We start from the raw sequence: 26,187 nt of genomic DNA on the forward strand, positions 1-26,187 counted from the left end.
GGGTTAGGCTAGGCCACAAACATTTTAAAAAAATCATATGTGGCTAATTATAACTACAAATCTGTCATAACTTGAGCTAAAATTTACAACTGGAATTTTAAGCAGGAGGTCCTCACAATGAACCTTTGCATATATAAATCCATGTCTGGCCCTTACCGTCATGATCAGTCAGAAGTGGTGAATAAGATGTGAAATAAAACAAATACTCCACACAAAGTAACCAGATGATACACAGCTTTTGGTGCTTTTCCAATGGTGTCAGTTGGCAACACTTTGGGGGAAAAAGTAAATCAAGCAGCACCGTTATGCAGCTAATCAAGTTCTGCAACAATTGACACACCAAAATCAACACCAGAATTCTCAAGTCGTTTGATCCTTGCCGTACAAAACAAGTTCCTGTGCAATTACGTATGCAAGAAAGGTGACCCACCACAGAACATTAATGATAATGCTTTATGCGCTTTCTTGTGAACACAAAATGTAAGCATCCGAATATGTTTTTCAAAGTTTTGCCCGTACCATTTTACTGTCCCCCGGTAATTAGCAATCTTATTTATTGGTCGGCGCGAGTAACGCCCAGCTCTCAGTTGCCAGAGACCAGGAGTCGGTCGATGCATCAACGGGCAAAGAGGTAAGTATTTTTGACTTCCTCTCCACTCGGCTCTCAGCAAACAAGTCGGTCAGTCCTTGTTAATTAAGCTTTGGAGTAATTGCAAATGCGAGGTTGAAAATAAACTTGTGAACCTTGTCAAAAGCCTTTGAGAAGTCTATTCGTGGAAAAGTCATGAAGTAGCGAAACATTTTACGGTGTTGCCAGATGCTTTCAATAAATCGAGCAACACGTTTCGATGTATGAAGAATGTATAACGAACAGCATACAAAATGAATCAACAATACAAGTTCCTATTACGGACACAAACTAGCCAACTAATGCCAAATAATACAGAAGTTTTTATCATGTAAATCAGAATGTTCTTCCAATAACTCAGAAGGCTTGGGTTGATTTGGGTTCTTGGCAATGTGTTATGAACTGTCCTCTTCCCCGAAACACATCTATCCTTAAAGAGAGAACAAAGTTTAAGCAGGGAAATACTAAACGAAAACTGGCTTCCTACCAACTAACGTTTATCACATTGCTTTTAAAGAGTTTTAACACGAAGTTGTACAAGATGGCCTTGAAATATTGGACTTTTGCTAATGGCGTGAGAAAGAGCTCAAATTTTCACAATGTAATTCCATGAATACCCAGGGTATTATTCGCCATTGAGCAATGTCATTTCTAGCCGTTCTACTGGTCCCATTGCAAAGAAAAATAGGAATTAAACTTTTGGAATCAATGGTCTATTTGACCGTTTTCCCTGAAATGTGTCCCCGAGTACAATAAACAAAATAGATTCCCTTGATGACAAATCAATGTATGTAGCCGTTCATGGACTCACATTTGGGAGAATCTCAACTGTACGTTAGCTTATCGAAAAAAGATATTGCAAGGCAATACGTGCAACTTGAGTACCTTTGTGTCCAGGGTCGGCAGCGTGGACTGGAAAACAGGACGCCATATCCGAAAAAGGAATTCCGAATAATTATTGGCTATTATTAATGGTACTATAATGGCAAGGGAAAGCTGCACTCATCGCAGGCAATTTGCACATGAGATGCGTGGCAAATATGTTGTGGCGAAGGTGACTGCACAGAGGTCGATGTCCCGTATGTGGGAGCGGTGCGCGCCACACAGACGCCTGCCGCTGCAAGATCCCCGCGGATCCAAACTTATGGCCTCTGTCTCCTGCACACGACTCCGGTTGTCCACCCTCGCACTCCGTGACAAAGGGACAAGTCGGGAGAGAAGTCTTTTGATATAAGAAGCGGGGCGGAGAGGTAAGGAGTGAAGAAAATGAGAGATGGGGGAGGTGACATGAACACTTCTCTCTCTCTCTCTTGCCTTGGAGTTCAATTGGAACCGAACTGCATTCCTTTCACCGGCGCAACGGCTGAGAAAAATCCCAAAGTACAAGTCGTCTGGATTGTTAAACACCACTTAACACGCAACAATGTTATCTCAAAGCTCTATGCTGGCGATTAACCTCACCCTCCACGTTCCTTTTCCAGCTTTGACGCAATCAATCCATTGATATTATTTAACCTCTCTTTCCAATGCCCGAGTAGCCAATGGTAGCGCAGAAACAACTAGGTGACTCATCACCGATTATTCTTTGTTGAAAAAGCAAAACAAAGGCAGCGACGCAAGTCCTGGAGAGGTGCTGCAGTAGAATCTACCCTTGAGATGCAAAAAGAGCCAGCCAGACAGCATTGCACAAATTAGCCAAAGTCAGGGTGTGAGTTGAAATGTAATTGTTAGCACTTTAGACATCAAGACAGTTCCTGAAATGGCAGAATGGAAGACTGGTTTTGCGTGCTTGTGTTTTAAAAAAAGGAAACATTACAATGCATTTTTAACGTACATGAAAGAAAGACTACGATTTATTCATTAGTTGCGTTTTAGTTTTACACAACAATGCATGCTTGCTTCTAAAAATAAACAGCCTTGGTTGGCCACCTTAAAAAAGTTGTAACAAAATACTACGCTATGAATGTGACAAATAAAAAAATAATTACCTTTCGAGTTCCTTTCTTCTTCTTCGTAAGACATGGTTGGGGCCACGTCGCCAACTAAATCTGGAGGATCTGAAAATAACAAAGGTTATATATATTTTTGATAAATGAAACAAAAGTTCATCAATATTCAAACAAGTTCAAAACTAATTCGCTAATATTGAATCATTTCTATTTCACAAATATAATCATATTGTATCCAGAGTTATTTAATTGTTGTGAAATGTTGAAATATCTATACAAGTAAAGAAGTAACTAGCGCGGAGAGGGGGTCAGGACGACCCTGACTTATTCTCATTGGACATGAGGATTCTCGTGGAATGTCTTTTTTTCATTCCGTCAACTCAGACTCTCCGAAAATAAATTCCTAGTCACAATAATGGATACAAGAATATACTCAAGAATCAACACCTTGCCACGAGAGCTTTCAGGCTTTCGCCTTGCAACGGATGTTCGAATTGGAGATGTCATTAACCCCTCCCCCCTGTTTCCACCAAATTGTTACCTTTAAACTATATTAAATATTACGCACAAAGCGTACTCAATCTTCTTGATGCAGAGGACGCTCGGTTTCATGTGGTGTAACATCTCAAATCTTTGTTTGCATGATAATCATATATAAATATCGTACATATTAATATGAAGTACTGCATTTTGCAAATATTCATGAATGTAGGGTCTAGTTATATTGATTATAATAATATAAAGTATTTTTTTCAAAGAAATAAGTTAGATAAATTCCTTGTAGACGCTTAAATTACTTAAATTATATGTAAGTACTCAATATTTCGTCTTGGGTAAGGTAGATATTCTGAACACGCTCCAACATAAATGAACTTTCCGTAAGGATGTCGAATCGACCCTTCCTAATAGAAATATGTATCAGACATCGTTGGAAAGGTTTTGAATCAAGGATTACAGAAATGTATGATTTAAGGTGAGGAAGCAATGGAAAGTGTAGAAGAACGTATTATTAAGTTTCGGAAACCTCCATTGTAAATTAAACATAATGAGCGTAATTTAGGTGATAATGTAAGTTAAATGCTTAATTTGTGATGTTAGGCTTATTGGGTTTAGTTATTTTAGCGTAAATAAAGTGTATTTATGCTAATGGACCTAACCTAACAACGTAGGCATTCCTCGTGTAATGTGCCATAAGGGTCTCGCTTATCTCACGCTAGGACAACCTTGAACAACAAAGTAGAGCATATGGGTCTCTCGATTTCGGTAGGGATTTTTTTTTTTTAAGTCTACTTGCGGCCATGTCAGTTTCGTAGCACCCGTACCGATGGATATATAACAGTCGTGCCCCGATTCCGGGCTTCGCCCCTGAGGTAATTGACCTAGCGCTACCGCGGCCCCGCCTCCGCTCCGTTACGGCTACCCACCTTTTTCTATAGAATTCCCTTAAGACATGTTAGAACCTGCCCAACACTATTTTTAAGAATGAAAACATCATTTAAAAAAAGTTGAATCCTAGTGGAAATTCGCATATATATCCACGTTGAAAACCAAAGTTCGACCTGGCAATACTGTGTGTTTACAACATGGATTAGGTTAAAGAAAACCAGATATGGTAAGTAATGTAGTAGTAGTGGCAATTCGAAGGGTTAAATACGTACTATTAGCGAACAATATTATATATTTTTTTTACTTTCAAACGGTAAAACACAAGGGTCGATTGTGCAGTCTAGCCGAACTTTCTGATGGACTGTCCAGGGAAATTTCGAACGCGCCTTTCACAGAATGTTGAACAAATGCCACTTTTCACTCCTCGAACACTGCAAAATTTGTATGTTGCCTTCCTCAATTGAGTGAAGTTAGACCACTGAATATTGGCCAATTATGGTAAGAGCACAACTCCAAACAAAACCATTTTACCAAAGCAGCATACCTCCATTTTAACGAGTCAATTTTCCTGGTAAGCTAGTGAACTACACGGAGCAATGGAAAGTTTTCACAAAGAATGGCTTTAAAAAAGCGGAAACGAGCAAGTAACAGTCACGAATATTCGAACATTCGAAGTATGGAATGCGATTTGTCCTTGTGTGATGTTGTTTTGTCTTCTGGCATCTCTTTCAAAGGAATGTATACCATTGAGTAGATTGTATGGGAAGATAACTTGAGGAAGAGATCACGAAGGAACAACCGACGAAGCGTGTTGCGAAGAATGAGAAACTATTATTATTGTTACCACTTCGATGCAACCTCATTGTACTATTATTATCAGAAAAAGCCTCTGGGTGTACGAAAATAAAGCCTTTTACGCTTGTTTCTACATGGCAAGGAAGAAAAGGAAAATGATGGATGTAAATTCGGACGTATACGCGAAAGGTGTTAACAGCAGTCATGGAAAAACAACCTTTCAGAGTAACTTAATTACGGAAAGCCAGTACACGAAATTAACCATCGGCGCCAGCATCATGATTTGTAAAACCATGATTATCAGAAACGTTAGGGACTACTGTATTCAATGTAACTAGATAGATAATTTGATGTGATTACTTTTAGATACTGTAGCTAGCACATGAGGTATATTTTACATAATTTCTTTTCTCCTCGGTTAGGCAGTGTTAGTAGAACCACAACTTTTTCTCATCGGTCCTGAAAATACTAGGATTGACGAGGAACATGCTTAGGAAATGTTTTCTATAATTTTCTTGTTCTAGACCCAGTAAAGTATAATCTTATCTTCAAAACAAAGGCTTTGGCAATACGCAGACAAAAGATAGTCAGTGTCATAAACGGCTGTATTGATGTGACACAGTTTCTGGAGATTGATTAAGTTTCAGAATGAGTTGTTATTTATAAAATTATCATGTAGCTACTTGACACCGCATTGTTCGAAATTTGAAATATTGCGTCATGTGCTATTTGCAGGTTTGTCCCAAATGAAAGTTGCGATAAATGTCCCATATTTACGAAAATGTCTACTGAACGTATAAGAAAAACACTGAAGAGGCGGAATGTTCCAGTCGATAGACCCGTGTTCGATTCCAGGAGGTCTCTCAGGCAATATTTTCCCGACCATGTCCCTGTACCAGCCTAGTGTGGTGCTGATCACATCACTTCCAGCATAGCCAAGATAGCGAATGTGCAGAACTCTTATAATCACATCGCCAATGTACTCTGTTGACGAGATGCGAAGCACATGGACCAATGACTGTAGTTGAAATGAAACTAGTTTGGCGCATTGCTCTATATGTTAAATATTTACTGAGTTCTGCGTGTATATTGCAACCTAATCAATGGGAAAATACTACTAATAATAATATTCGGAATCAAACATTAATTCAGAACTGCAACTTTATGATTTGTCCTGAATAGTAATACTGGCTAGTATTTACTACGAAACAGTAGTAAATATTCTTAATATTTAAGCAATATGTTTATTGCAGGTTTTACACGAATAGATACCTTTACTTAGATAAAAATGTCAACTTTTAAAGGTTTTTCAATGCATTTCCACAGATAAATTAAAAAGGTCCGCAACTAGCGCCACGGTGGGAGGCAATGAAACAAGAGGACATATCAAATATTGTGGTTACAGTCTTACAATGGTCGAGGTTATATCCATAAAAATATTTAACATTGAAGATAATTGATGGGTATAATACCTCAAATAACTCGCCAGATCTTTAGAAAAATGAAATCATTTAACTACTGTATTTGGTTATCAAAAAGGAAAATATTGCATATTGGGCAATGTTTTAGTGGAAGATTAATGACGAATATGAAATGTGGCGGCGCTTCTCTAGCGGTTGGGAGGAATAAAATCTTAACGATTCGGAGGCGGGGCATTCTGCCAATTTCACAATCAACATCATCATTATTATGGTTGTACAGTCATCGATATTCTTACCACGACGTGAAAAGTGCTGCCCTCTTAAATGGAACAACGATGTTGATCATCAATTGTGTTCACTGGGATGGTTAGAAGACCGTGACATTGTTTGACCTTCGTCTGCGGTCAGCACCGCCTAGTTACTTCCGGCAATGATGTAATAGGTACTCCAGCGGCAGGCTCGCCAGCTTCCATCTTCAAAGCCCATCAAGATAAAGCAAGAGGAAGAGGGGATGAGGGGGTTCTGCTTGACACGAAATCGCTCTCGTTTTTACTTCTTCATTCTTCCCCCGCCTCCGAGAGCTGTCACGTGACCGGTACCACGACAATCTCGTGCTTGTGAAGAAAACTTGCCAAGTGAAAAAAAGAGGGAATTACTTTGTGCGACACGGTGCAATTACGGACGTCGGAAGCACGCGCGATAGTGAAGTATAAGCGGACTCATTCATTTAACAGTTCATAATTGGAAGTAACCGAGTTGATTTCAAGAAGAGATAAGGAGGTTTCAACGTGGCGAATCTTCAATACTGAGTGAGATTGTCTTCCTGAAGGATTCCTCTCTGTAATTGCATGTAGTTTTTCTTTATCTGTAGCATGGAAGAGACTTGAGACGTCTTGTAAACATTCGACAAAATTGAAGAAAAAAATGAACACGTGAAGATATATCAACATGTGTAAAATTCATCGACGTAAGGAAACGTAATCGCTTTGAGCATGGCTTTATAGATGACTTCATGTACGGTCACCGACAATAAAAAATGGGACACCTAGATCCTGAAATACTCGCTTCCCTTCAAGGCGTTATGCGTGTTGCCTAACTCTACGGCGGTGGTAGAAGTTTCAATTGAAAATTTGCTATTAAAATCGTCTTATCGCCGTAGAGTTTCAGGTGGCTGTACATGAATACAGTGTATAACGAAAAGTACTTCTTTATTGGAAACACAATGTCTCTGGGTTATAGCCTTGCAAGAAAGCGCTGTCGACAAAAATGAAGCGTTAAATATGGAAATGAATGCGAGCAAGACTGCACGAATTTCTTTGAGAGCGAAATATTATCCATGGAGTCTGATAGTGCACAGTGGTTCGGTGAACTGTTGATCCTGTTACCTTATCTGGGCATAAATAAAATTTAAAACATGCTTTATTTTTGTATAACTACGAATACTTATTTGCGTTAGGGAGAACTTGAAACTGCCAATTTTGATAATTAAATCCTCCAATTAGGGGCAAATGCAATGCATTCAATGTATAAAGCAAGATCCAAAGAAATTACGTCCACCGTCATCTTACAATGACACTTGGGAAACCAATCAATTCCTGTTGGACTTCTCGGTACCTCTGAGCCTATACTTCCTTGACGGAGGGAGTAACACAGGAGTCCCGGTTCGAATCATGGGTGTTCCTTGTGAGTGTTGATCTGGCCTCCCCGATGGCGCAGTGGTAGCATCGTCGCCTTGTAATCAAGGGACCCAAGGTTCGATACCCGGTGGAGGCACATAGTGGTTCGGATCAAACTTTAAACTGTAGTTCCAGTCCCGATTAGCCTTTCTGTGCATAAACTTTCTCGTATCATCACTCATCCTCGTCTGCGCGGAGTAAAATAAACCTACTCTGAACAGATGGCTGGGAAGAAAGTACCGACCACAACTTCAGACTGCTTTCATTATCAATGTAGCGGTTCGGAAGCCAAAATGTCAACACAGATTTCACCAATTAATAACAGAGACGCCTTTTAGACCTCCCCCCTTCTTTCTCTCTCCGCCGCGTCTCAGAAGCCTGCATGAACAGGAAGCTGCGAGAACCAAAAAATCTCTTTAAAAAAGGTCGCTGACCCAAGGCATCCTGACCTTCCCTGACGCCACCAAATGAGTAGGTAAAAGAGCTGGTTCTCGGAAATATTTTATTGCAGTTGGTGAAGCGTGGGACAAGCGCTGACATAATTCGACTTTTAAAGATAGCGTAAACAAGAGGCGACGAGTTAATATACGGAGAAAGAGAAAAAAACATATGGTGCGAAGTATTTACAGCCCACAATGGTCCTTCGTTTCTTCCCTTTTCCGTGTCTGCTAAAGGTGGAAGGAGGACAGAAGTTTCATTTCTGTTACATCGTGAAACTATTCCCCTCTGCCTAACTTGACGTTGTTACCTGGTTTTCTAACGCGGGAGTGCTAAATTCACTTCACGGCGCTATATCATTGCCGAAAGTTTGCAGGGTTCTTGTTCTTAGCGGGGATACGTAGAACTCTATACCGCTCACTCACACTAGGGAGTTAGTGCTAACCAGAAAGAAAACTGATTTACATGAATAAGCAAAACACGTTTGGTTACTCTTTTGGTAACCACAAACACAAATTTTGATACCTTTTAAAAATTTAGAAATTATAACCAATATTATTGGTAACTGTAAATAAATCCGCACTATTACTGAGATAAATTAGTTCTGGTAAATAGTTGGTGGTTGCTTGTGCCGCCTATTTAAATGAATGTTTGGTTGCAGGAAAGTATTTATTGACTGTTCCGAACAAAATTCTTGTGCACAGGATCATAAAACGAATAACGTCTCCCCCTCCCTTTCTTGGCTGTTTGTAGGGTAACATATGTGCAAAATTTGAAAGAAGAACCTACCTGACACTTTTTCACGAACCTCAGGAATTTTAAATATTCACGTAATTTGCTTGACCGACCTATCCCCCAAAGCGAAAAAATTAAGCGTAAATATATGTGCACAATTTACCGCGTTCATAAAAATCGTCGTTTTCCGAATTGACGTCGTCGCAGATCTTTTTGGAAACGGGATGCGCGACGTGACAGATGGAAGGTTCGAAAATGAAAATAAAAAGTTTTTTTTTTCTTTTTAAAGTGTGTTCATGAGAGTACATGCGGACGCGTGTGTGTTATGTATTCACAAGCGTGATGTTTTTACGCCGTTCGTGGTGGCACGCATCTCAGGTCGTTTCCAAGAATTTCTCAGAGTCTTCTCACGACGGTTTCCATCCAAGGAAGTCAGAGTTGCAACCCTTGCTTGAATTCGCTAAATCTAGCCGGATTGTAATAGCACCATGACGAAATTCGCAACGAGCTCATCATTCTTTGTGAATCTTGGTAAAAGTGTTCCCCTGTGCATAGCACCACGCCATGAAGGCGTATAGGGGGTGTGGGGGTAACGCCCCACACTTTCTTGATCCGGTCGTGAATGGGGGTGATGTGATCAGCATCACGCCCCTGACCGCATTTACCCCCCAGGGTTTCCCCCAGGTACCCATGTTATTCGACGCTGGGTGGGCGCCGGGGCCGCTTCCACCGTTAGAAAAGTTCCCGGATTTGAACCGGCCGGGGATCGAACCCGAGACCTTTAGCATGGTAGTCAGACGCGTTACCGACTGAGCCACCGCGGCCACTTGGTTAGTCAACATAAAAGCTACAGAGTACAATTCAAAGTATAACTTCCGATGAAATTCTGTAGTTCGAGGAAAACATGACAATTTGCCGGTTCTTTTGACTTTGCATATTCAAAACATTTTCTAAACTACTTTCCACGGAAAGGCTGACTTTAAAAACCTATATGTTTTAAAAAATACATATATAATAGTACACTTTCCGAATGAAAATGCAGACGCTCGACGCGGTAATAATTGCACATCATTGCAATAATCTGACACATTGGTGCAAACATCTATGATTAGCCTGAACAGCTGTTTTCGATAACGTTTAATTCCTAACAGCAACACACAAGTACATCTCTGAATCTGGTGACTTTTATCTGGATATTTGCCTAGTTATTTCTTTGTCTTGTACGTTGGCAACACTGCATCGCGTACGATTCGCTTCCGGCAGCGCCTAGCAGGAGCCACGAGCTAAAGGACCTCCACACGAATACCAAAAACAACTCGATTTCGCCTTGACGTAGGCGCCGAAAAAGTAGAGGAAATAGGGGCGTTGCGATAGGACCGGCGGGTCATGACGTAATAGTAGTACACCAATAAGAGAGGTGTTGGACATAACCTGCAATATAAGACGGGGATTGAAGAACACCGAAAATGTTTTAAGTTATAAAAGGTTTTATTGTAAAACATTAGCCGTAATAATTTAACATTTTGGTTTCGTAGGCGTAAGCAGGGGGTGAGATCTGGCGGTCCGGTCCCTAAGAGTTGCAATCGACCTGCCCGGTAATTTCTTATTAGACATTGGAATTTCTCATTTCACACATTCGTAAATACACAAAAATTGATCAATCAACTTGCACCCTCCCCCCTTTCCAGAAAATAAACTCCTAATTACGCCACTGGTTCCAGGTTACTTTTGAGGGGAGAATCAGACCCGATATCTCCGCTTAAACACACCATCTGTTTCATTAAATTAAAACAATGATTTGAACATTATATTATTTAAAAATAAAAAAACCTTACTTGTGACGATTTTATTTTGTATTTTACAAAGAAAGAAAATCACATGGAATTTTGATGGGGATGTTTTTCTTGTTATTCCAAGGATCATATATATATATATATAAACTCTGATTTACACATTTCATTTTCCGGTTTAACTTTTCGTATTGTTATTTCAATCAAGATGCTTCTATTTTTTTAAGGAAAGAGGAAATTTGAAGGTTTAATTACACACAGTATGTGCTTCATTGTAATTATACCCTGAAAATTATAAAATAGTACGATTCAACATAGTAGACTATATACTGTGTATATTCATTCTGGGACTACGTCAACCGCCATCTAATATTCCTAAGTGTTGATTATTTGATGGTTTACTCCCCTGGCATAAGGGTATCATTTCTTTTTTACCTTGGCAGACGTCAAGAAAATGAAATCACGCAAGAAACTGTCTGAGAAGCGGTTTTTGACCTCGGTGTGCCTCCTCCTCAAAACCAAACGAGCACTAATTATAGTAATTTGGTGCTGATTCCATTATTGAACCGGGCTCGGCATCAGAGTGGCCCGGCAAGTTCATACGGAGGCTGCCAGATTTTGTCATTGAACGGAAAATAACCTTTTACAATATTCTGTTTCAGACAAATGCCTCAGATTCTGACCGAATGCAGTCTTCAAACTACTCATAATGTTTGATTTTTGTGTCAAGGTGCTGTAATCAATATACAAACTCTCACTTCTCCTTGATATTTCGAACGATATGGAAATGTAGAACAGTACAAATTCATTTCGTGTTCAAGTGGAAGAGTTTGTTTCTCTGCACTATCTTTATTGAATTTATACATCCATAATCTTTCAGCAACCTTCCTTTCGCCATTCTTGCATGAAACGAGCTTGAAAATGTCTTTATGCTTATACTTAGAAAAAAAAATTGTTCCATCACGCAAAAATGTCAGTTTTCCTAGTTTCAGTAAGCCCTCAATAAAAAACACAGGTTAAAACGAATAATTAAATTTATGCACGATTCAAATATGATGATAAATTACACTGTAACGTGAAAACATGTGTTACTTGATGTATGCTGGGTTTAAATGACCGAAATATCGTTTTCCACTGATGAGCAATACGGCCTATTGTATTATACACACACAACCTAACCTAACCAACGTTAATTGTATGTTAGGTAAGAAACTCTTGCAGCCAGAGGCGTCTCGTGAACGCATGCGTCAATTGTGGGAAAAAGGACAGCTTGCTCTGCGACGACATTCATGAGCATTTCTACATTCTAATTTCTTAATATAGGAGAAGTATTTATTTTACACGAGCGCGCTCAACTAAGCTTATATTACATTTCTTGGATCTGAAGTGACGCATGCGTCAATTGAGGGAAAATAATTATTACCTTCTTTCACTTCAGATCCAAGAAATGTAATATAAGCTTAGTTGAGCGCTCTCGTGTAAAATAAATACTTCTCCTATATGAATAAATTAGAATGTAGAAATGCTCACGAATGTCGTCGCAGAGCAAGCTGTCCTTTTTCCCACAATTGACGCATGCGTTCACGAGACGCTTCTGCTTGCAGCACTAGAAAAATTGATTTTATAAGGAACATTTGCACCAAGATTCAGGTTACATTACGTTCACTAGCGAATATAACTTTCAAAATGAGAAATGTTATCTTTATTCACGCGTAATTAGTGTTTCGTAATGTAGGGAAGGTTTATTGCACATTGAAGCCTTTCACGCTCAGTACTTACTGTTCGGGTCCCCAGGACAGATCTTGCAGCACCTTCCAGGGGGCAGCACAGGTTCGTCGCACGTAGGTTTGGGGCACTCGTTCTTGATGTTTCTGCACTGGACGCGAGCTAGAACTCTCCGCTTCTTTTGCACCTGTGGAAGACAAGGAACAATGAAAACATTTTGAAGTATTAGTAGAAATAGTCAGGCAAATGAAGTATCATATTAAGTTTATTTCTCTAACACGTTCACGATGTCTTTTGGTTTGAATACCAGTGGTAACTTATTGTAGAACCTATGAATCTTAGTTTATCTCAAGATGCTGACAATACTGGATGTTTTTAGGGTTGAATCTACGGATTACTACTCGACAACCAACGTTTGATTTGCCGGAAAGTTCTTATTTGAATTTCGTTATTGTTTTTCTCTTATTTTGCGTCGCTCTTCCGCCTCTAGGGCTAATGGCGGCGATAAGAATGAAGTATGATTAGGTTCCTCCACCAAGGGGTCCCGGGTTCGATACCCGGTGGACGCACATAGTGGTTTGGATCCCACTTTAAACTGTAGGTCCAGTCCCGATTAACTTAAAACACCAATCAACTCAATCAATGAAACCTTCACCAAGGGACACCCAGACGAGGGCGCACGTTGACGAGATTGTGAAGGTGGCAAGTATATTATTGTAAACTGGCAACCTTCGAAGTAGCTACACATGTATTTTTTTATATTTATATACACCTCAAAATCTGTTGAAAGTGCATGCCAGACACATAATTTAACGCAAATTATGAAACAATAGGTGGGTTTCATGTGACATCAGGATGCGCACAGCCGCCATGTTGCAAGGAAATATCCAACACGTAGCGTTCATTACATTTCCACCAACTTTTAAATCAGGAATATCTGTGATAGTATCTCCCGCCCACCCGCTTCAATTCCGCATACTTACAAGAACTGCACTGTAAAAAAAATACACTTCTTGTACACTTTTGGTACACTTTCTTGCATATAATATGCACAAGATGTGTACTGAAGGTGTTGCAAAAGTGTACTTAAAGTGTTCTAGATGTGTGCGACCCGAAATGACGAAATTTTGTACACTTGTTGCACACTTTGGGGATACATTCAAAGTTGTGTGCACTTCTTCAACGCTTTCTGTACACTTTTGTTTAAAGTAAGTGTACACTTCTTGTACACTTTTGTAGCACATGATTTCATTTTGTGTTGTTGGTCATATCGATTGTTATTTTATACTTTTTTGACAAATTAATATCTTATGAACATAAATCAATTTCATTATATAAAGCAGTAACACACTTGAAAGTAAGCAACATTAAACAATAACAAAATATAACTATTTTTTTCCTGGAACACATGGAAATCGCATTGCATCATGAAACTATCAATACTTTTTTGTTTAATGTACCAATTTGATAATTGGATAAATCTCATTAAAATTGAAGAAGGATAAAGTTGAATGTTCCGAGGAAATTAATAGATTTTCTTAAATCGAACTATTCATCTTTAAAGCACACCAAAACAGATCGTTAACTTCGGGGGGCTGGTTGTTGCTGGAAACTTGTCATCATCATTATTATGTAACGCCACTTACTTCGCCTTACACAGAAAAAACTGGTTTGTTTGGAATTACCAAAAAAGTTTGGTTGAGCTGTTTGGTTATGCTTTTTGTTTCCGATAACCAAATGTTGCTTGTAATTACTAAATAATTTTGTTTATGAATACCAAAAAATTTGGTCAGACGAAATTTGGTACTCGTAAACAAAATGATACATATGTAAGTAAAGAGAAACAAAACGTTTCGTTAAATTTACTATATGTGCGTGAGCGTGCTTCTGAATTTGAAATAACGATTGTCCAGTTTCGTCGAGTGTAGTATGAAAATACTTTGACGAAAATTGAAACTCATGTATATAGATAATTACTCGAAGCGAGTCTTTATATTGTTGTGTAACCTAATATTCTGAAAAAAGCTCAGAATATACTTACTTTATACTGAGTTTCCAACACCGGCCGCTAGATGGTTGGAAAAATTGTGCTTTAACACTCTTCGAAAAATAGGTGAACATCTAAGATACAAATTAAAGAAGAAAATGTACTGCAGTGAATAAAAGTGAATCTCCCATGAGCAACCTTTTTGATTCTGGACTATATAAGTAGAAGGTACGTGCGTTGTAGAAAAACAAACACGCATCACACAAAATTTAAGGTTCACAGTTGAAAGTTGTTGCTTTTTCCTCCTTCAATTGTCAAGTTAAATGTGAGTCAACTGTATTTTTATTCTAGAAACTAAGTATGAGTACTGAATTGCGATATATCTCATGTGTGCAAGAAGTGTCGCTCAAGTATTTTCATAAGTGTTCCAAATGTGTAAAGTGTACCAGAAGTGATCAAAAGTAGTTTCTACAGCACACTTCTTACACACTTTTGGGACACCTTTATATTGGAAGCACTTCTTGCACACTTCCTGTACACTTCTTTTGCTGCACTTTTTGTACACTTCCTGTACACTTTTTGTACACTTTTGAAGCACTTCCTGTACACTATTGAAGCACTTCCTGTACACTATTGAAGCACTTCCTGTACACTTCTTGTGCACGTTTAATGTGTACAAGAAGTGATCAAAAGTAGTTTCTAGGAAGTGTTCCAAAAGTGTGCAGAAAGTGTATTTTCTTTACAGTGTGGCCTCAACCATGGCTGCTCGAAGCACATATGCAACAGCTTGTGACGTAGGTGAAACACGCCTATAAGATATGGAACTTTTCACACACGGTGAAAGCATAAACAGTTCACCCAAGAAGCTTTCGAACGTAATAATAATAACATAATTGTGTACGTTGCCAACTGCCCAAGAATGGTGGATTTCGCTACTGATAAATGTGCTGTTCAGAGGACGTCAAAGATAGTCTAGTACCCGACGTATCTGCTGCTATTGACGTCATCTTTCACCTGAGCCAAGTTTTCCATCTAGCGGTAATCTCTATGGCATTTCCGACGTGTAACGTATTTGTTACATTCTCCCAAGTAACAGCGCTTTGGAAACAATCTTTGTATGAAACGCAGAGACACGTCGGTTCGCAGATCACAGACCTTCAAACTGGAAGATGGATCATACTTGTAGAAGACAGACATAGAAGAAAATGTAATGGATATAACCAAAGCTTTACCTTGAAATTATCCGTTTAGCACAAGACAGCCCCCCCTCCCCCTTTGCGTTACCTCACAACTGACGTAGAGAAAAAAACAGGAGCTGGAGTTAGATGGCGAAAATTACACACACATCACTGAACAACGGTTGTTGGAAGGTGCTAATCTACCCGAACAAAAGGCAATAAAGCGTCACCAGTGGCAACGAGAAGTTAATAGTTATAATTGACAGAGTAATTCTCTGGGCGTGGTTGAAACATGCGATTCCTGCATTAACGCGAACCAGGACAAGTTCAAGGGAAGAGGAAAAAAATGATATACAAAAAAGTATGATGTTCCTGCCATTATCTTGTCTCTTCCTGCCCTTCTTTCGTGGAGGGATTTCTCAACATCGTCACAAAACCATTCTTTCAGTTTTTTGTTTTGGGTTAACTTGTAGGAATGTATAGCTTCTCCTACAAAGTTTCCCGGAACCCTGAACTCTTCTTGAAGACATCGTTAGGCAATACTCTTCAAATTATAAGTTGCAAGGAGAGACTTCCGCAAGGGCACGAGAAAGATAACATTGCTCAAAATATTCGCATGTGCTGCCATCTGTTGTCCGAGATCGCAATTTCAGCACGCCTATATTCAGACTACAGGTTTCACCGTGGCATGATAGGAATTTCAACTGTATGAACGACGAGTACTCAGATTGTGTATGTTCAATTACATGCAAGAAACTAAAAACCTTGTGCATACATTTCGGAAACTTGAACGTAGTTACAGAGGAGACGGGGTTTTATGGCGAATGTCCGGCGTCAACGGAAAGGAAGTCGGGACGCTAAAACAATGGGTAATATTACCGGAGCTTTTTCGCTACGCCAAGTCACCTCAGCTTGACTGTGCCGAATTGTTTCCGCTTCCGAGGTACGTCACGTCAGTGCTCTGAGCGACCGAGTTGTTCGTTGCCTCCCCTTGTCATTAAAATAAATCCCGCCCTTGTATGCTTTGTGGTTCAATCGGCAGGACGCCTAACTGCCACGCGGGAATCTCATTCCCGAGGGTAATCTCGGGTGGGGAATTGTTCCATAACTACCAAATTTTCTATTTGGCGGGGTGTAAGTTCTTATTAAGGGGGTGTAAAGGTTATTTTTGAGCCAAAATGACCATAAATTGGGCCTTTGTGAAAAATGTTGGTGTGTGTGTGTGGATAAATCACTGTGTCCTTGCATAAAAGCGGCTCTGGAGTTCACTGTCTCATTCAGTCAGTCGCTACCTTGAAGGAAGGTGTCCGGGAAGAAGAGCTGATCAGATCACGATATCTAGCACACACCCTATGTGTCTTCATGGCACGGAAATACTCGGGGTTTAGCTTGTCCTGTTTAGTAACATGTTATCTCCTTAACTATTACTGTTAATAACCATACTGAATTCATGATTTTCAATACTGTTCTTCAATATTGTAATAATAATCATGCCATTCCATTCAGCTTTGCCTGTGAATTAATACATGTGATTTCAGTAAGAAAATAACAACTGCCAACTTTTAAAAGTCCCAAGTATATATATAGATATTGCGGTTGAAGCCTCTGTGGTTTCCGGAAAGGCAGGGTTCTCGAGTCGTTAGGATAAGAGCCATTTGTTTCTTCCCTCCACGGACATACGGTCTGTTGACTTCCCCTGCAACCTCCGCCCTCACACGGGCTGACGACAGATCAAAGTCTTTTCGGGTCCACCAGCCGGCAAGAAAATCCTGCTTCAATCTTTCCTTCCTTGCACTATTTGCAGAACGGTTCGGTTCAACATATATGCTGCAGGTCACGTACTGTTTCTAGCATCTATCTACTTATAGTCTTATATTTATGGGAATTAAGGTTAAATTGATTAAAATTACAAAAGGGTAAAATATAACTTTGTGATGGAACGAAGCATGATACTTACCGATTCGGATCATTACCTAATACAACCCCAGTGGTATTTCCCGTATAAAACTAGAAATACTGTTGTGGTTCTATTATAAAATGAGTAGAATTGGTGATTATTATGCTTCGTCGCATCAACTAGTTATATTGAGCTTTGAAATCGTAGATTTTCATTATTTTCTCAGCACGTACATTCTTGAAAACTTTCATTGTTACGGAAACATTTGTTCGTCTATACGAGACAGGAATAAAATGCGAGCGATTTGAAATAACTACAAGAAAATACAATATAAAAATCGAAATTCTTAGATAATTTCCTTGCAGCAGAAAAATGAAACAATGTACTGTATTAATATGAACGACGCGCCATCTCTTATCAAACTTTCAAAGAAATCGAAAATAACGATTCTTCGGCCGATAATCATATTGCGGAATTCAGCTTCGTCTCACCCGGAAACTTCACATTAATTTTTTTCTTTCCCCATACCTCCAGACACATCGCAACTCAGACCGTACGGAAATTTCGACTGCTCGCCCACGAAATGCCAAGCACTTACGAATCCCTAGGGATCCCTAGAAAAAAATGTAGATGCAGTCTAGAGTCGGGCAGTATATGCCAAAAGACGCGGCACTCCACCTGGACCCGTGCCAGAGAAGGAACAATGGAATGAGACAGGCCCTCCACTCAAACCCACTCCATCACAGGAAGAACCGAAGGCAACTGGGGAGGAGGAAGAATGACTTCTAACAGCATAATAAGACTATCGAACAACATCATAAATCTAAGTACTCCTCTGCGCTTTTTTTTCCATCTTTTGTCTTGCCTCGGCCGCTGTCTCTTTGAGTCCCCTGTCGGTTCATTCATTGGTTTTGCGAACTTGCAAGTACGCGGCGTAATTTTTTAAACGGCCTTATCTGCTATGCAAAAATTCTATTTCGGCGGTGTAACGCCCTTCTTTAAGAGAGATAGGGCATGTTTCGCGTAGGGTCTCTGATGGCAGAGCATGCTTCACTCTCCCAATGATTATTAATCAGAGACTTCTTCCCACATTGATGGCGTAGGAGCGTCGCGAAGGCCCCTGACCCCAGCACTATATTTATTTCAACAGCTGTGCAAAAGCAGTGATTTTTCTAGCAAGAGTTTTGTACCCAATGCATTCGTCACAGTAACATCGATACAGGGTGTGACAAAATATTTTGTCCTTGTTCCGTACACGTTTTGCACATGCAAGTGCTTCCAGCTATTTGCAGTACTTTGGACACTGTGATTCGTATTCAGTTAATTGAGCAGGATTTTACGTTTTTTTGGAAATACAAAGGTGAGGTTTGTTACAATCTTCGATGAATTTGGTTTATCTTACTTAGCTTTTTTGCCACTTTTGGCTAATCGCGAAGATGAGGATGAGTGATGAAATTGATACAGCGATACTCACAGAGAACACCCATGCCTAGGTCGGAATTGGAACCGGGACCTCTGGCGTCGTACCGCGATGTACTAACCACTCCGTCACGGAAGTCGGCTTAGAATTTACCAACATTTCCTATAACGCAGTGGTAACGTCATCTCCATGTAATCAAGAGGTCTCGGTTTCCATAACAGATTGAGGCATGTAGTGGTTCGTACATCACTTTAAACCATAGGTCCAGTGCAAAATGGACTCAAAAAGAAGAGAAGAGCTCTTCCAGAATCACAGAGGGGGACGTGATAAAGAAGGAGGTAAAATTGAGAAAGATAGTAACATGGGAAACTAAGAGGCAGAAAATATAAGACACACACAGAGAGAGAGAGAGAAAGAGGCAACTGAATGAGAAGTAAGAAGACAGAAAAACAGTGAAAAATGGACAGAAAGAGAGACAGCCAGCCAGACACAGACAAAGGGAAACAGATATGGAGAGAAAACGAAACAGAGAGAGAGAGAAAAGAGAAACAGGCAGATAAAGATAGAAAAACCAGAGAAAAAATGACAGACAAAGAGAGAAAATGACAGACAAAGAGAGAAAATGACAGACAAAGAGAGAAAATGACAGACAAGAGAGAAAATGACAGACAAGAGAGAAACAGCAAAGAGGGAAACAAAGAGAGAAACAGCAAAGAGGGAAACAGAAAGACCAAGAGAGAAACAGACAGACAAAGAGAGAAACAGAGATACAGACATCACGACAGAGATTGATTAATTGATTGAATTGGTGTTTTAAGTCCACTTTATGCACAGTAAGGTTAATCGGGACTGGACATACAGTTTACAGTGGGACCCGAACCACTCCACCGGGTATTGAACCCGGGACCCCTTGATTACAAGATGACGAGAGAGAAAGAGGAGGAGCAGACAGGGACAAAGACACACAGAGAGAGGGGGGAGAGGGCGGGCAGGAGACGAGACCGATATGTATCGGTCTCGTCTCCTGCCCGCCCTCTCCCCCCTCTCTCTGTGTGTCTTTGTCCAGGCAGAAACGGAGAATTGGACCAAGAACCAAACATTCACTGGGACATAAGAGTCAAAGGTCAGAAAGGTCACAGAGGCAAGAGAAGTCATTGTACGGCCACTGGAAGCCTGGCTGGCCGTGTGCAACAATTTTAAACCTCGCTTTCTCTGCGATGTCCTTTGTGCATTGCAAGAAACCGGTACAAGTCGCTGCAGATACGTGAAATTTTTGAGTAGGTGTTCACTAAGAGGAATGAATGGTTGGGACAACATGTCTTGAGTTCAACTGAATAATTCATGCAGGCGCGGCGCTGACCTACCTGGCAATACTTAAAAGTCATTGTCTAACTTCAATTCTCGAAGTCAGCCACTTAATACGCCTGGAGGAATTGGTTATTTCCTTCGTGTCCATTCTCACGTTACCATCCATGCCAAATTGGCCACAACCATGGATGCCTCGACAGGAATTCTGGGTAAATACAGAGCGTCCACTAATTCAACGAATCAAGGCTGTAAAACCATTACGCGTGCTGGGATTTGGATCCATAGACGCCTATAACCAGGGCACGGAAGTTCATGGGGGGGGGGAGGAGCTTTAAAATTTAAAAAAAATGAAAGTTAAAAATACAACATAAAAATTATAAGTTTGGCTTTTTCATTAATAGCAAAATAATCACGTGCTTGTAAAATTATTCGAATAGTACGACGTTAAGTTCTAAGTCATTTTAAACTATGCTAAAGCTGAAAGAGAGTAGATTAAGTGCCATTGTTCTCCTAATATGCCAAGCATTGGTTGATTCCTTGTATTTTATGATCTTGGTGCAAGTTAATAAATGCTACTGAAATGCAATAAACAGCCGTTGTGAAACAAAATGCAGTTAATATATTTCAACGAAAATCTGCAACAATACCGAAAAAATAATCAATAAGTCCAAAGAAAAAGCCAAGAAATGCAAAACAAAAACATTTTTCTGGGTCCAACTGAAGGGTCTGAGTTTGTCTTTATTCGCAGAAAGGCTAATCGGTTCTGGACCTACAGTCTAAAGTGGAATCCAAAACACAGTGTGAATCCACCGGGTATTGAACCCGAACCTGGAACCCCTTCGTTACAAGGCGACGACGTTACCAATGCACCACTGACTTCCGAATAACTCTTACACAAACCCATATGACCGAATAACTCCTAAATAAAGCCATTGGCATGACCGAATAACTCCTAAATAAAGCCATTGGCATGACCGAATAACTCCTAAATAAAGCCATTGGCATGACCGAATAACTCCTAAATAAAGTCATTGGCATGTCCGAGTAAGCCGTACACGAATCCACTGGTATGTCCGAAAAAGTCGTACACAAATCCACTGGTATGTCCGAATAAGTCGTACAAATCCACTGGTATGTCCGAATAAGTCGCACAAATCCACTGGTATATCCGAATAAGTCGCACAAATTAGTGTTGCCCACGGGACGAGACGGGACAGGCTTTTAAAAATTCGAGACGAGACGAGATTGACCATGTGTCCCTTTGACAAACGAATATTTTCGAGACGAGACAGCATTTCACAGCATTTCCACGAGACGAGACAGGCCAAAGTCTCGTCTCGTGGGCAACACTAGCACAAATACACTGGTATGTCCGAATAAGTCGCACAAATCCAATGGTATGTCCGAATAACTCTTAAAATAAATCAATTTTGATTCGTGTGGAAATTTCAAGCTTCCCTACTAAAGTCTCGCTCTCGAACGTTACAAACATAACAGTGGCGAAGACCCCGAAGTGGCATTGTGCGCAATACAGAACATTTATTATTAGACATGCACTTTACTAAAGATCGCACCAATATATCGATGATGTATTTGCGACAGTCAGGCGGCACTCTTAACAAATCGACAGGAAAGTTCCTCTCGGCTGGGTCGGGCCCAATTCAGAGTTCTTCACTTTCCGCGTTGGGTCAAATGCGAAGGCCATTTCCCAAACTGTTCGGAGGGAGAAACAAATACTGGGTCAAAGCGCCGAATTAGGTCACGCCAAAACTCTTTCGATCCTCACGTAGAAAAGATATAACTCAATTGCAACTGGGGCAACTTTATGATGTCGCGAAATTAATGTTCCCACATGGATTCTTCCGTATCGCTGGGACGAATTCTTCCTCTCGGTAGAAATGACTCTCTTCCATTTAACCATGTTTACGTCCACAATGTGTTTCAGTGCTTTCCTTGAGATTAAACGTATTTGATGCGCCTGAACTGTTATTGACTACCTATAGGTAATGTTGGGTGGTAGTTTTCCTACTACTTTCACGTACAGTGTGTCGACAAACTTTCACAGCCCACAGAAGACATACCTACGAACAACATTTGCTCGCTGAGGCCTTGTTTCGATGAAACGTACCCTCGAAGAATGATAATTTTATCCTGTATATAAGCAACCATGCGACGCAAAACCACTGTTACCACTGACAGTTGTGTAAATTATTATACACAGCGGACCTGCTGTGGCAGTTCTATGGAATGCCAACATCTTACGACATTCGACACGGATCTCCGACCCAGTCCCTTTTAGCCTATATGTGTTTAAAGTGGATTTAAAACCAAAACTTAAGACATTCCCATTGGTGTTCCCAAAAAAACCGTACAAACCCATCGGTGTGTCCGAATGAGTCGTACAAACCCATCGTTGTGTCCGAATGAGTCGTACAATAAATCAAGTTTGGTTCGCGTGCATTTTCAAGTTTGTTTACCAAAATCACGAACATTACAAACACAACAGAGGCGAAAGACCTCGCAGGGGCTATGTATGCAATCAAGCTCCTTTAACATTAAACTGTTAATAATGCAAGACATATTAGACAAGTAAAAGAGTGGCTGAGACCTCACAGGGTCACAGTCTCGATTTTACAGAGGTCTTTCCTCGTTCCAGCTTCATCTTCTGTGACTGTTCCAAATGCCCGAGCGTGTGTTTTATTTAAAAATAGCTTTTCTGCCTCTTTAATCGCGACGCTGACGACGAAACTGGCGAATCCGGGCCAGGATTCGAACCCGGAATGCGAGGCCCCCATCCGTTTTTAAATTTGAAATCTCAATGTGAATCGATACAAAATCTTCAGGGCTACGTCTGCAAATTATCATATTTAAATAATAATAAATTACTGAAGAAAATTACTTAATAATTTCACTCACCCTAAAAATGTCTTTCTCTGTTTTCCGGGAGCTGACATAGGAAGGAAGTATACCGCTTTTGTTACAACCTGTCCCGGTTCCCGCGCTAGCTGATCGCTGGCTTTTCTCCGAGCTGGGAGAAATAAAAGCCAGGCAGCCAATTAAAATACGCAACGTCACAACAACGTCTACGTAAGCGCCTCTCTTCTGGCTTCCATTCGCTCCTCGCTGCCCAGCAGACGATTTTTTCCTCGTTTCTCATTGGCACCGAAACTGTCGAGCGATCGCTAGCGCGGGAAAGGGGACAGGTTCTAACAAACGCGGTATAAGAACTGCTTATATTATCCATTGCCTTCTTGAGTTGCTAACAATCCAAACATTTAAAGGCCTAGCACTTGCTTCATGGCAATTGGAGGTGCTTTATTGTTAACATATTAGAATCGAGAGTGCAAGGTCGAGAGAAAGAAGAAAAGACAAGAAAATTGATTTTTGCGTTCACGTTTCACATGAGAAATATGACAATAATATTTACTTTTTCCGGGTCCCCTTAGGCTTAGAGCCCGCCCGCCCGCCCGTATGTTACGACCCTGATTTGACGTTTTATAGCGTCTAACAGAATGTTTCAATTTTATTGACTACAAAAATTAGCCTTTTCCACCTTTTTTCCCCTCACTTCTATTGGATACATTTTTTGTATCAACGCCATTCAGGCGCGAGGCCCCGGGCAGTCGCCCTCTTCGCCCACCTCTTGCTACGCCACTGGCGACAGATTGCGCGCATTGTTTCTATTCAAATTCAGGGTTTTAATTCTCACCGTCAGGGTTTCGTTGTTATTAAAGGAGAAGCGCAACATAACGATTCGGACACAGACAATTGCCCGTGGCGCCGCCTCATCTCGCATCTCGAAAACGTCAAGAAAAGAGGACCTTGGAGCAATCTTGCATCCCGACCAAGTTACGTCATAACGATGGGAACAAGTTCTCCCCCCTCCTTCCTTCCCAAAGTGAGAAGATAAAGGCAGAAGAGCGTGAAATTTAAAAGCATTATTATGTAAGGGGACTTCCAGAGATGAAACTCCCACAAGGAGTTTTGTCATAAGGAGAAGGAAAAAGAAAAGACTGGCAACGTCCCAAGTAGACGGGCTAAATACAAAATGAACAAGAGGGTGGCAACGGACGAGATGGATAAAAAGAGAAAACAAATAAACGGTTTTTTCTTCTTTTCGTGAAGCATGGGTGACGCGTCATTCAGGGTGCAGAGGAAGACGATAGACCGTAAGTCACTCGTGTTTTCGACTTTATTTTTGGCGACCGTACGTACTCCCCCTGAACAGGAAATAGGCCCTTATGCCAGCTCCCGTTTCTCTTTCCCCCATTATGAATGTGTCCCGCCTCTTTTTCTCACTTTTTTGTCCCATTCTCTCTTTCGAGAAACGTCCCGTTGTTCATTTTAGGTAGCGATGGCGTGATGCTGTGATTCTTTTCTGTAACCGGTGATCGGATAACAGTTCGAAATCCATCACAGTGAACTCTAAACAGCTTGCTCGTTCTCCTTATAATCGACATGAAAACAACAATAATAATAATTTTATAATTAGTACATTAATATAATTAATAGGTCTATTCATAATAGTAATTATTAAAATATGTATATTAATTTTGTTATTCATATATTACATGAATAGGTAATGCTGATTTCAGGGTGGCCCCTTGATTACAAGGCGGCGACGTTAACATAAATCGATAAAAAGATAATCAAGATATTACAGCACGCGTTCGTTATCTAGCTTACGTGCATTAAAGATAGCCAAACTTCTCATAAAAATAACTCTCCTGGCAAGAGAATTAATGTCAAAAAAATTAAAAGATCGAAAATTTAGTGAATAACTAAAAGGGATATTAAGTGGAGTTCGTGGATAGTAAAGTTCCTGATTATTTTATTTAACGCATATTATTACAAGCAGTAATGTGCGTGAATATTGGTTAGGTACTGTGAGTTCAAAGCCGTATGATCCCAATCAAATCCTTGCCTTCGTGTAAGTTCAATGGAAGTAAATAAACGTTGATCACACAACGAATGTTATTTTGATTACTTAATTTTAGTACTTGGTAAATCTTTCGTGGGGCCCGAAACCCCTACGGACCCCCTACTAAATACGCATCGACATGAAGATATCTCATCAGATATAAATTCGAAACTTTGAAATTACTGAGACAAAGTGTAGCAAGCGTTTTTCCTATATCAAATCACCAGTTTTGCTGGAGTAATCGCGACTAACTGATCACTGGGGGGATCACAGCTGATAAAAATCACGGTGATCCCCGACCCCCCTTTGCTGTGAGACCATCGCTAAATTTAGTAACAAAGAGATAGACAGAGTAATTGAAAAATTCATGCGGAGCCGAAGAACCAGACCGGGAGCGGTGAAAATTAAGCAAAATTACAAGGTGTTCCAGGGCGACGATTTATGGGTCTGTCGGAAGCAGAAGTGTCAAAACTGAGCGCGCTGTTAATTTGGCCGTAATGGACCCTTCTTTTTTAAACGCGTCGGCAAGAAAATCGTGGACGACAAAATAGATGGTTTCGCGCGCTCCGTAGACCGCTGATAACTAGTTGAGGGTAGCGCAGGTGATAATTAGTGCCAACTTATTGTGGCTTGAGATGAGGTTAAGGCGCGATCTCTTGTCGGCCGTGATCAATCAGCCTCTTAGGTGACCCACGCACGGGAAGAAGGTCCCAGGCGATGACTACCGCAGCAGTCTTCCGTTATGTAAGGAGAAAGAGTAAAGAAAAAAGGAGGCACCAGTCAGTCCAATTTACAATGATTTACCGTGCTACAGTTATCACAAAGAGTCCATCACTGTGGTAGTCGGTTAAGTGGTACCAACTGTCTCGTAAAGAACGCCAAAGAGCAGAGCATATGCTTAAAAACTAAGATTGTTACCTTTGTTCGTAAATA

The 26,187-nt window shown here is 40.4% G+C and overlaps 1 protein-coding gene across 1 annotated transcript in view; it reads right to left on the reverse strand.

The window, feature by feature from the left end:
• sog (chordin short gastrulation) overlaps window positions 1–26,187 on the reverse strand; it is a 98,139-nt gene that overhangs the window by 19,017 nt on the left and 52,935 nt on the right. The window contains exons 3-4 of the mRNA XM_083120645.1: window positions 12,598–12,730; window positions 2,617–2,685 (exon numbers count right to left, since the gene is read on the reverse strand). Coding sequence (XP_082976771.1) covers window positions 2,617–2,685; window positions 12,598–12,730 — 202 coding nt within the window. The remainder of the gene's footprint in view (window positions 1–2,616; window positions 2,686–12,597; window positions 12,731–26,187) is intronic.

Source organism: Lepisma saccharinum, chromosome 4 (genome assembly GCF_977018435.1).
Source record: "Lepisma saccharinum chromosome 4, izLepSacc3.1, whole genome shotgun sequence".
Classification (NCBI taxonomy): domain Eukaryota; kingdom Metazoa; phylum Arthropoda; class Insecta; order Zygentoma; family Lepismatidae; genus Lepisma; species Lepisma saccharinum.